The following is a 12,355-nucleotide window of genomic DNA, read 5'->3' as shown; positions in this document are numbered from 1 at the left end:
TGGAGCTCACCTTTTGGGCACAGAGCTGGTGAAATAAAGAAAACGCTCTTGTGCTCTCACTGTGTTTGTATTAATGAAGTGCTACAGATTCTAGACTTCATTATTCCCACCAAAGCCTTTTCTTATTTTAGGCTTATATATAGGCTTCCACATGGCATTTTCTAAAATAGTGCTTTATAACTCTGAGATACACGCATACATTTTCCTTTTATAGAAGGGGAACATTACAGATAGAGCTCCATTGCTTTTGATTCCCCACCCCCAGAACCATTCTTGCCTCCTTCCCCCCTGGCCCCTGTTCCTTGCCCTCTGTCCTTTGCCCATCTGCCCCCTGCCCCCTGCCCTTCTTCCCCCCTGACTCTCTGCTCCCTGCCCTTGTGCTCCCTGCCTCCCTGCTCCCTGCCCCTGTGCTCCCTGCCTCCCTGCTCCCTGCTCTTGTGCTCCCTGCCTCCCTGCTCCCTTGCCCCATCAACTCCCTGCTTCCTGTCTCCTGACACCCCTCCCCTATCCTTGCCCTCTGTCCTGCCCACCCCCCTCCTTGCTCCTGCTTCTGAAAAGTTCTACTTTCCACAGTTCCTTTGTATCTCCTCCTCTCTTCCCTACTCCTCATAGCTGACTTCTCAGGAAGCCCTTGTTTATGATGTTAGTTATCGGCAATGCAGCTTCTCAGTATCCTCTTTTCTATTTCTCAAACTTAGTAGTGTAAATGTATTGCTTTTATAATGAATAAAGATAAATATTAGCTTTGGTGACAGAGATGCCCATTGTCCCAGTGATGGATATGACAGGTACAGACCAATGAGTATAATTAAATCAAGGGCAGGAAGGGACAGGACTAGCTCCAGGGGACAGTGTTTTGGTAATTATAGGCACATGCGTGGTCTAAGGTGGAGTACAAACTGTGTAATTGACTAGTTTTGTCATAACAGTGTCCACTGTCTCCTGCCTGCCAGATGTTAAGGTAGCAGAGTGAGTTTGTATGTGTATATGTGTGCATCGTGTGTGTGCGTGTGTACGTGTGTGTGTGTTATGTTTAGTGTGTGTGCATGTGTGTGTGCTGTATGTAGTGTGTGTTGTGTGTGTGTTTATGTGTAGTTGGGTAGTAGTTCCATATGCATTCTTGAGAGCCTGGGACTTAGCAGGGGGTTCTTGTCCAACAGGTTTAGACCTCCTGACCATCCTTAGGAAATGATTTGGCTTTAAGGGAAGTGCCATTTTCAGGTGGGTTTTAGAATGGGGCTCATGAGGGTCCCAGGAGGAGTAGGGGTGTGGGTGTGGGGCTGTTATTGGCTGGTAGGTGAGAACAGAAGTGATCCAAACTCAAAATTGGGTGTGTTGTCTCCACATAGGGTGGATATTGGGTGTTCATTCCCATTTCCTCTGAGCCTCTGCGCCATCTTTAGTCAGGGAGATGAAGCCCTTCCTTCCTGGGAACATTATGGGGATGTGGTGTTTGGAATCAAATATTCAGTGACTGGAATTTCTGGGGAGCGACTCCTGCCTGGCTGCCTGTTTTCCTTTTTGTGCAGTATGGTTCTCAGGCCTGCTTGATTTCACCCACTGCTGTAATATTGTTAGCTGTCCCGACTCTCTGGATCTTTAACCCATTTTGTTGGCCTCTAGATGCAGAGTAGTGAGAGTCATCCTCTGCGGCAGTTCCATTTCACCTCCTGGCCTGACCATGGTGTTCCTGACACCACCGACCTGCTCATCAACTTTCGGTACCTGGTCCGGGATTACATGAAGCAGATCCCCCCTGAGTCACCAATCCTGGTGCATTGCAGGTATGCACGGTTGGCAGCGTGTGCAGGTGCAACAACTTAAAATGATATTTATGAACACAACCCCCACCAAAGCAATGCCCAAGGGGAAATGCAATAGGCAGTTGGAAATTCAAGGAGGGGGGATTATGGCCTTAGTCCCTGAGCCATGAGACTGTGGAAAGGGGGTGGCAAGCTATACAGCCCAGATAGGGTCTGCTTGTTTTTATATATGAAACCTCACTGGAACCCAGCCACGCCCACCGGCTTACTCATTTGCATTGCTTTCCCACTGCAGTGGCCTGATGGCCTCAGCAGAGGGTATTTGCCATCTGCGCATTTACAGAAAGGGTGTGCCCATGCCTGCAACAGAACAGGGAGAATTTAGCATGAAAGACAAAAGAGTTAATTAGAGCAGAGGCTTCATAAAAAGATGCAACTTCATGTCCTAAGCTATAGGACCCTTTGAGTGGCACGGGGTGTGAGACAGTTAGCAAGATGTTTGCCTGGGATGTTGCCCCGACTCCCTTGAAGCTGCAGTTGAGGAGCAATGTGTTTGCCTCAGAGATTGATAATGAAGATGTGGGTACCAGTGGGGCACTGGGAGATCCGTGGAGAGGGAACTGATGGTGATGTGCTCATTTCTCTGTCTTCCAGTGCTGGGGTTGGAAGGACGGGCACTTTCATTGCTATTGATCGCCTGATCTATCAGATAGAGAACGAGAACACCGTGGATGTGTATGGCATTGTCTACGATCTTCGGATGCACAGGCCTCTGATGGTACAGACAGAGGTGAGGCCACATCTGTGTTGGACGCCTCGCCCTTCCCATCTGTCGGTAAAGGGTCACGCGGCAGCGCATGCCGGACCCTTCTACGTCTTTCATGCTCTTGGCTGTGAACCTCAGTTGTCATTAAATTACCTGATGCAACAGAACCGGTCACACATGCAGATGGTGTCAGGAGTCTTCGTCTTACTGCGTTTGTTTTTTAGAAGACTCTTTAAAGCAGAGGTTATTTATCTTTACTTCATGCATATGGTGTCTTGCCAGCATGTCTGTCTTTGTTTTACATGCACTTGGTGCCCACAGAGGCCAGAAGAAGACGTTGAATCCCCTGGTAATGGAGTTACAGGTAGTTGTGAGGCACCTGAGGTAGTGGGGAGCACACCCAGGTCCTCTGAGAGACCTCTGCAGTGATCCAAACGGCTGAGTGGCTCTCCAGCCCTCGGACTAATCTTTTTAAGACTCTTGGTTTGGTTTCTGGATTTTAAATTTATAAAATTAGGTTTTGAGTTTAATAAGTTGATTGTTTATTAAAAATTTATAGGTAGTCTAGTCTTCGTTCTAAGAAGATCTGACCCTGTTTAAGCTAACAGAACAGACTTATCAAACTTGCTTTCATGGTAGGAAATAGCACATTGCCGCTGAGGTGGAAATGCTACTTATGCGCGCCCAGCCTTGCAGAAGCTAAAGAACTGGTTATCAGAGCTACACCAGGATGACTGGGCAGAAAATGTGTGCTCAGGATCTACTGCAGTGTGTGGAAAGCTGTTGGATTTGCCCTTCCTGATGTGTTCCTTGTGAACTTTGAATCTGAGGCTGATTCTTATCAGAGTGTGTCAGGAAGTGGCTTCCAGGGGTGGATATTCCAGGCCAAGATGAGAGCAGAATATTCACGTCTCAGGCTGTTACTCGGTACCAAGTTAGAAACTTAGGACTATGCTGTGTCTGCGTCTAGCAGGGTATGTTAGAGGGCTGGGCACACTGTGTGTTTTGGGTGAGATCCATGATTGTTGGAGAAAGAATGAAGATTTGCGTCCATGTTAGATTTTCATTTTTTTGCTACAGTTTTATAGAACGAGAAGAACAGAAGTCTCATTATCTGTCTGTGGCTTCTTCTCTCATCTCTGTGTGCATGCACGCATGTATGCGTGTGTGTGTGTGTGTGTGTTTGTGTGTTTGTGTCACTCGTGCACAGAGAGAGAGACAGAGAGAGACAGAGAGTCAGAGAGAGACAGAGGGACAGGGAGACAGAGAGGCAGAGAGACAGAGAGACAGAGAGAGAGGATTACTTTTCGACTTTATTCAGTGATGCTGGTTCTCACAAACACAGAACTTGAAAGCACGGCTAGTCTAGCTAGCTGGCTTGATCTGAGGTCACTCTGTCTTCAGAGGCCACACCCACTCAGCGTTTTCACGGTTTGTGGATCTGCTGTTTAGTCCTCCTCTGTGGCCAATGCTTTAACTTCTGATCTACCTCTCCCGATCACTTTTTCATATTTCAAAAATAATATATTAAAAATTACCACTATAGGACTTCACAGAATTTTTTTTTTCCCCTAACCCAACTTCTTAGGCTCTAGGACCTAGAGGAAGGCCTTAATTACCTTTAGTATGTGTAGTGGTTTGGAGTCCCCACCTCCCCAGGCTAATATGTTTAGTCACCAGGCAGTGGCGCTTCTTTGAAAGGTCGTAGACCTTCAGGGAGCAGAGCCTTGCTGGAAGAAGTGGATCCCTATGGGTGGGCCTTAAGGTTTCATACCCGGGTTCCATTTCCTGTCTGCCCTCTGCTTCCTGACTGTAGATGCAGTGTGACCAGCTGCCCGAGGCTCCTGCCACCATCTCTTTTCAGCTGTGGTGGGCCCTGTCTGTTTTGCTGTGAGCCAAAAGAAGCCCCTCTTCCCTTAAGTTCCTTCTTGTGTTTGGTCAGAGCAGCAAGAGATGGAACTTGCCCAGCAGGTGGCGCTATAGAACCCTTTGAGTTTGCGCATGCGTACGTGTATAGACTAGTTTGAAAAGAGTGGATGCTTGTTCATGAGGTTTTCTTTTATGGCACCTAGTGTCTTTCTGCATCAGCACGTGCTTCCTCTATTTAAACAGCGACCTGCAGATTCTGATGCTCTTGTATTAGTTACTTTTTTGAAAAAAGCAATTGCTGTGCGGAAGTTTATTTTGCCTCATAGTTTGGGGTACAGTCCGACACAGTGTACCAGTGTCTCTAACTGTGGCAGCAGGATGACGCTGGTCACATTTTGTCTGCAGTAAGGCCATAGAAAGGTGACTGTTGGTGCTCAACCCCCTTCCCTCTCACTTGCCGCAAACCTCAGCCCCTTGTTCAGGAGGGACGGCAGTCCCTCATCAGCTGACCTTCTCCTGAAATGACCTCCTAACTCACCCAGAGGAGTGTCTCCTAGGTGATTCTCAATTTCATCCAGGGGACAACAAGGATTAGTTATCAAGCTTCCCTGAAGCGTGGTCCCCACTCAGGTTCACCTGATATCTTTTAACCCTTTTCATCTTTAGAGAATCTTTCTGGCTTCCTCGCACTCCACACTGACCCACCGTATCTATGCTCTATTTCCTCTGCAACTCCATCTCACTCTCTCCAAGGTTTCCTCGATCAGGAAAAGTGAGGGCGCCCCCTCCGGATAAGCATCACTGGTAATGAAGGCTGCGTTATGTGGTTTTGGATTTCACTAGGATGTTCTTAGATCACTGCGTCTTAATTTGGATGCGTTTGCTGTTGGACTGGTGGGGTTTGGGGGGTGACATGGTGATTATTTGTCTAAACATCATCTCGTGTTCTCATTCCAGGGGCTGGTGCTTATTCTTCTCTCTCACTTTCTTTTGTCACCAGGACCAGTATGTTTTCCTCAATCAGTGTGTGTTGGATATTATCAGAGCCCAGAAAGACTCAAAAGTTGACCTCATCTATCAGAACACAACCGCAATGACAATCTATGAAAACCTCGAGCCAGTGAGCATGTTTGGAAAGACTAATGGTTACATCGCCTAGTTCCAAAGCAAACCCTTCTGAAGCTAACCAGACCGTCACACCCACAGTGAAGGAGAACGCCCTGACGGGGACATGTTTTATGTGTCTCATTTCTCAATTCTTTGTTCTGTTCTGTTAGAACTACTTGGAGGGCATGGGGCTGTGCATGTAAAACATGGCAGATAGGCAGTTGGGGCTCTCAGGGGCTGTGGGCAGGTGGTGTGTAAATCAGCTGCATTCCTGATTACCAATGGGATGGGTTCGCTTTCTGTTTTTCTTTCCTTGAGAATTGTGGAAAACCAGGAAAAGTGAGCTATGTTTTTGTTTTCCAAGCAGGTTTGTTCTCCTCTCTTTCTATTCCTCCCCCTTCTCTCTCTCCCTCCCCTGCCTCTCTCTGTTTTTTTTTAAGACTTTTATATGATTCACATGCTAAAGCCAGGATTATGTTGGGTTGGATATATTTTAAGTATCAGAGGTCTATTTTTACCTACTGTATCTCGGAATCTAGCCGATGGAAAAGCATGGCTGTGGGTGTTTCTCATGCAGGGAGGGGCACCCGGTGCCTCTTCTGCGTGGGTTTCTATTTGAACATGTGCCTTTTCTGAATTATGCTTCCACGGGCAAAACTCAGTAGATATCTCTATTTTTATATTGAATCTCAGAATTGGAATATACAGAATATTTAAACAGTAGCTTAGTATCAGAGGTTCGCCTCCTCAGTAACATTCCTGTCCCATCCCATTAGAGGAGGCTTTCTCTGCGGCCCGCCCTTGACACACATTTGTGCTCCATGTTCCTTTTCCTTCCTTTCTTTTTTTTTTTCTCCCCTCCCAGTTTTCGCCAAAGAACTTCTGTTGGTGAGATTTTCATCCCATTGGTTGGGTGAGAATAGAAGTTTAAAATATCACCATGAGACTCTCTGTGGGTGGGAGTGGGGAGGAACAGAGGAATCAACATACCATGGTGTGTGCACCCCTTTTCATCCCATCTCCTATGTTCTCTCATTTCTGTCTTTGGTAAGAAGGATTTTTTTAAAGGTGCAATATGTGACGTAGTGGTTCACGATGCTCTGGGTTCTTAGTAATGTTTTACTCAGGTTGTCATTTATGTGTGTATGTGTGTGTGTGTGTGTGTGTGTGTGTGTGTGTGTGTATGTATGTATGTATGTGTGTTTTATAGCGTGGTGATCTGTGAACATTTCAGTGTGAACTCAGATTAACCCCTTTCCCCCCAAAGTCCACTGGCTTTAGTCTCTCTGCAGTGACACACATCAGTATCTACTGTATATATAAATACTAAACTCTTACACACCAGTCATTCCTATGAATTGAGGTGTACAAAGTTTGATTTGTATCAAAGATGTAATTATTATTTTTAAAACCTCTTTCACTACACTGCTGCTGTAATTACTTTGAATTTTTAAAGAAAAATGTAGATTTTTTTTGTTTTGTTTTTGGCTTCAGGTGTGTATTCACCAAGAGTTTCAGAATTTATGTGGTTTTATTTTATTGGTACATAATCTGCAAACTTCTCAAGGCATTAACATGACAAGATTTGTATCTCTTATTTTTATCTTGTGGCTCAGGTTATATTTGAAGAAGTTTCAAGTTTATTTTCTAGTAGGCAGTGAAGTATACATAAGGTCAATGAAGGAATCACCAGGTCCCTGGAGTCCTGTGGCTGTTTTCCACAGTTACACATCCTGCTGTATGTTTGGGACCATGGGTATTGTGTTGAAGATGAGGGCAGGGGTCTTCTCCGAGGACCTGGCCACTGTGAGCCCTGGGGTAACCTGTCCTCTGATGTTCTGCACTCTGTTCCTCGAGTCACCGGCACTTTGATGGCTGACTGGACCTGATCATGAGTGTTTGTAGGGTTAGAGAGGCTGAACCATGATGTACTGAAAGCCCTCGCTGTGGTTCAGCACTGTAGTGTGCGATTCTTGCTGTGACCCAGCGCTGCTGTAGCACTGTTGCTGCCGTGGCTCGGCGCTGGGGCACAACCCCTTTCCCTTTGCGGTACTGAAAGGATTGAAAGAAGAGGTCATGGCGCTGTCATGCTCTGGGGGAGAATTTTACTTCTCACATGGAAACTGCACTTTTTGCTAAATCCTTTGCATTTTGATGTTCACTTAGTGTCCAGCCCTTTAGGATGGGCTGGCCAGGGTAGGTTGGCCCCCTGGACTCAACTTCACTGGGGAACTTGACGCTGCAGTTGTGAATCAGGGAAGCCATGCTGTCTCCAGGTATGGGGTGAAGCTGAACATGGGCTCATTATTTCCAAATGCCCTGTCTGGTCTGCTCACTAGGATGTGCTGACTTTGGGCACTATACAGAGGGGCCTGTTCTGGCAGTAGTTCTGTGCACCGCCTATACACCTCAGTCTGTCAGGAACGGTTGTAGTGGGTGGTAAGGGGTCCAATCCCACGCAGCGCCTATGCCCTGCCTCTGCTGCCATGGAAAGTGCGAGGAAAGGACCCGCCCCTAAAACAGCCCTGTAGAAGATTAGAGTCCCTCAAAAAAAAAAAAGCAACAGAATCATGAACACATCATATACAATTGCAAAACACAGAAACCTTCTCCACTCCTACCTGTATGGGTCTAGAAAGTCATTAGGCATCAGCCCCAGCAAGCCATTCCCAGTCCCAAGAGGAAGGCTAGTGACAGGTCTGGAGTTCCAAATGGGCAGGTCACAAGAAGCTCACCATGCCATTCTACATCCGGAGGAGGACTGCGTGGTGGAGTTTGCATAGCAAAGCCATTGGAAAGGGAAAATTGACAACAGAGGGTAAGGTTGGGCAGAGAGAGGGGGAAGGTCCTTCTCACTGTTTGCCCCAAGCCCTCAGTGGAACTGTGAATGAAAGTTGGAGGAGTCTGGTGAAATCGGAATGATGGAACTCCCTGCTCAGATCCGATGGCAGCACCGAGAAAAGCAGCCAGTGTGGGGTGTGGTCAGTGAAAGGGCTACAGACTGGTGGCCAACTGCTTTGAAGGACTTAGGCCATTGACTGATGACTTCTAAGGAGAAAGATTTTTCCACCAGAGCTGAATCTAGCAACAATTGGCACCACTGGGTGTCTGTTCTCTGAGGCCATTTTGCCATCTCCAGCCAGACTTTGGCACAATGGACCTGCTGGCTTTGTGCTTTGTGAAGTTGGAGGCTCTGGGGGGTGGGAGTGGGGAGGAGTGGGGGAGGGTCAACTATGCAGTTGGTTCATTCATACTTGTTTTCTGGGATGGAGAAGCCTGGGTTTTTTGTTTGTTTGTTTGTTTTTTTGCAATGCTTGATTGCGGCTTGTTGAGCTAAACAAGCCTGGAGACTGAAGCTGATTCACCTCAAAACAAAGTTGGAATTCTGCATTTTCCAGATTGCTGTGTAGCAACTGTGTATTCAACACCTGTAGCTTTTTCTCCCTGGGGCACAGAATAGAAGTTGATGTGGACTCTAAACTGTACTTTTCTTGTAACTATTTTGGAATGATGCACATTTCTAATGTCTGTTGTACTTGTACAGAGTATTGATGTAGGTTGCTTTTTTTTTTAAAGGAAAAATGGCCTGAAAAACTTTTTTTAAAGACTTACAAATACCAAATATAAAATATGTCAACACATTGTGTCTTTGATTCTTCCTTCTTTCCCTCCTCCCTTACTTTTCATCTGTACCATTTACGGTGTACTTCACTGGCTTGCTCTATTCAACCAGAGAATCCCTAACAAGATCATGTTTCCACTGGAATTTTCCTTATCTCTTTTTTGTGGTTACTGTTTCAGATACCATATACTGGGTGGTTTAAGCTAAAAGAATTATATTTTAATAGTCTGGAAGCTGGAGATCTGAGATCAAGAGGTGGTAGGGACTCCCTCCTAGAACAGCCTTCTCCCTGTCCACATATGGCCTTTCCTTTATGTAGGTTTGAGGATCCTAGCGATACTGATTATGGCCTTATGCGTAGCATCTCATTGTACCTTAATTACTACTGAGATCCCTTCACCAAGTAGAGTCACATTCTGAGGTATGAGAGGCTTATACTTCAAGACATGGCTTGCATGAGTGTTTAGGGCTAATGGTGTGGTTCTCAGTTTGGTAGAGAGGTTATCTCACCTTAGGAAGTTCCCAGAATTTTTTAGAGGATCTTTTGTCGAGGTTTCTAGAGAATCTCAAAATTGTTGGGATACTGTGACAATTTGATAGATCGGTGGTTCTCAACCTTCCTAACGCTGCGATCATCCCTTAATACATTTCCTCATGCTGTGGTGACCATCCCCTAACTATAAAATTATTTATGCTGCTACTTCATAACTTTAATTTTCCTACTGTTATGAATCTGTGTTTTCTTAGGCGAACCCCGTGAAAAGGTTATTTGATCCCTCCAAGGGGGTTGTGACCCACAGATTGAGAGCTACTGTGGTAATACTTTAATTTCGTCCTTTGTGTATCTTGATACGAAATGGTTTTGGGGGTTGAGCTAGTGCTTCATGTAACCCAGGCTTCTAATCCTCCTGCCTCTGCTTTCTGAGTTCTGGGAATAAGAATGGGTATTATTCCCAGCACATTGTTTTGAGTTGTGGGAAATAAAATTTCCATGTAATTTCTTCTAGTATATCTTAGTTGACTGACTCAAGGGCTACTTTTGTTTGTCACTTTTCTGATTAGGCAAGAAAGCACAAACTGGGGACAGCTGATAATTAATATAGGAGGCCGTTCTAGGAGGGAGTCCCTCCCAACAGGTTTGTTCTCTGTGTCATGGCAGAAAGTATGTTCCTTTGGATGTACTGGACGTGCACGGTACGGGAGGGATACCAGTCCAGACATGGAACAGTTAGGACGCTTCTAACCTTTCCCTTGCACTCAGCATTAGGTGGCAGAGAGCTGAAGTTTGAAGAGAGAGAGGAAAGGCATGGGTTGACATCTTGCTAAAGCCCATCAAGTTTAGGCTCAGGTTCCTGATTGGGAGCCCTCCCCTGTGGGTTTGGCCCCTGATCCATCAGGTCATTACACCTACTATCCTGCCTCTGTCCCTGGTAGTCACCTGAGGGTAGTTTTGGAGTATTAGTTACTTTTCTCAGTGTCATGGCAAAAGTACCTGACCAGAAGCAACTCGAGCAGAGGAACAGTTCGAGGGGTTTCGGCAGTGGGAGAGGCCGCTGGTTATATCTCACCTGTTGTCTGGAAGCAAAACACGAGCAGGAAATAGGGTCAGTTTATAGGCCATCCTTCGCACTTCCTCCCAAAGGTTACAGCTTAACTACATGTGCCATTTCCTGGGGACCAAGTGTTCAAACACAGGAGCTATGGGAGATATTTCGCCACAGTATTCAGTAAGAAGATAGAAGATGACAAGCCTTTGACACATATGAGTATCATTAAAATTTGATATGTTAATACACTGAGATAGGACACAGTGACAGCTATTCAATCTCAGTTATGTCTGTTATGGCAGTGAGTTGTACATATGTGGACAAACCAGACATCTGTCTGCATGGAACTGGAGGACCTTAGGGAGAGACAGGAAATTAGAGGGAATTAGCATGTATATACTGACACGCTGTGGGTAGAACAAGTCAGCCTTGCATCGATGTATCAATGGGTGAGAAAGGGTTGAAGAGAAGATGTGGTGTATGCTGAGTGGGAGGCAGGAGGCAATTTGGCAGTTTGAGGAGTAGTTGGTAGACCAAGCTTCCTGTAGATTAGTTGGTGAGGAAGCAAGGTTTAGCCATGGCAAGGAGATGGGGTGTTGGTCTGTGAGCAGTGGAAGCCATCAGAGTTTCACAGTGGATGGTGGTATGTTTGTGTCAGTCACTGGGTGGACAGTTACAGAGGGAGACTGTCTTGGTCTGATTTAGCAAGGGTTTAGGAATAAATATCAGAGCCTTAGCAAGTGTCATGATGTGTATGTGTGTCCCCATGTTCATACATTGAAAGTATTCGGAGTGGGGGCTTTTGGGAGGTGATTCTGTCTGGATGGTAGAGTTACATAGCAAGTTCGGGTTGCCTGAGACCATCTTTTAAAAAGAAATCCAGTTAACAGCATTTATAGAAGAAAACTGTAACATATTTTTAAAAATGTGTTAGTCTTGCTTTACAGAGTTCCTTGAGTGTGGCTATGTTGCTTCATCCACATCTGAATGGTTTTGGATGCTGGGTTCAAAGCTGGAAAACTGAAGGAAATAGTTTTTGGTTCTGGCTGGTGCTGGTCTGCTAGGGTCCAGGGCCTTGTTGACATCTGGGGACATGAAAGTAAGGGAGGACAGATGTTTAGGTTTCTCTAGCAGAAGTTATGACAGCTGTCATATCCCCTTGAACTCACAGGTATTTTTAGGACTGAATTTAGATCTCTGAGGCCTCTTGGAAAACAGGTCTAGACTTTTATGGTAGCTGTTGACCAGGAAAATTTCCTGACTTTTACATATAAATTGTCCAGTTGAGGGCCGCAGTTTTAGATGTTGCCACTAGATGGAGCTAGAGCACTGGGATGAAGACGCAATAGGGCAGTGTAAGGCAAGAGAGGACCCAGTAAAAGAAACTTGTTCACATCTGAGAAACCCACAAGTCAACAAGCCCGCTTATTACATAGTATGTTCACGGCAACAACAACAGCAGCAGCAACAACAACAACAAAAGGGAAAATAAATAAACAATCTTACAACATTGATTTTACTTCTTTAATATTCACCCACACCCCGAGAGTCCCTTCTCACACTATGACAAAATTATTTGTGACCTACTGAATGGTGATGGTGTCTCAAGTCTGGGATCTGAAGCCTAGAGGGCCTAGGTATGTGGTCCTGCGGTAGCTGGGGTCTGCGTTGATGTCTGGGA

The 12,355-nt window shown here is 45.7% G+C and overlaps 1 protein-coding gene across 3 annotated transcripts in view; it reads left to right on the top strand.

The window, feature by feature from the left end:
* The window catches only part of Ptprj (protein tyrosine phosphatase, receptor type, J), a 155,918-nt gene extending 146,772 nt beyond the window's left edge, over positions 1-9,146 (top strand). For 2 of the 3 annotated variants that reach the window (XM_039104656.2, NM_001399120.1), the window contains exons 22-24: positions 1,624-1,784; positions 2,418-2,553; positions 5,399-9,146. In XM_039104656.2, coding sequence (XP_038960584.1) covers positions 1,624-1,784; positions 2,418-2,553; positions 5,399-5,557 — 456 coding nt within the window. In that variant the 3' untranslated portion in view covers positions 5,558-9,146. The remainder of the gene's footprint in view (positions 1-1,623; positions 1,785-2,417; positions 2,554-5,398) is intronic. The other variant, NM_017269.4, reaches the window with a different exon arrangement.
* The last annotated feature ends 3,209 nt before the right edge of the window (positions 9,147-12,355 follow it).

Source organism: Rattus norvegicus, chromosome 3 (assembly GCF_036323735.1).
Source record: "Rattus norvegicus strain BN/NHsdMcwi chromosome 3, GRCr8, whole genome shotgun sequence".
In the NCBI taxonomy this organism is placed as follows: Eukaryota; Metazoa; Chordata; class Mammalia; order Rodentia; family Muridae; genus Rattus; species Rattus norvegicus.
Note: the sequence above shows the minus strand (reverse complement) of the source record. Positions and strands in the feature narration are given on the sequence as shown.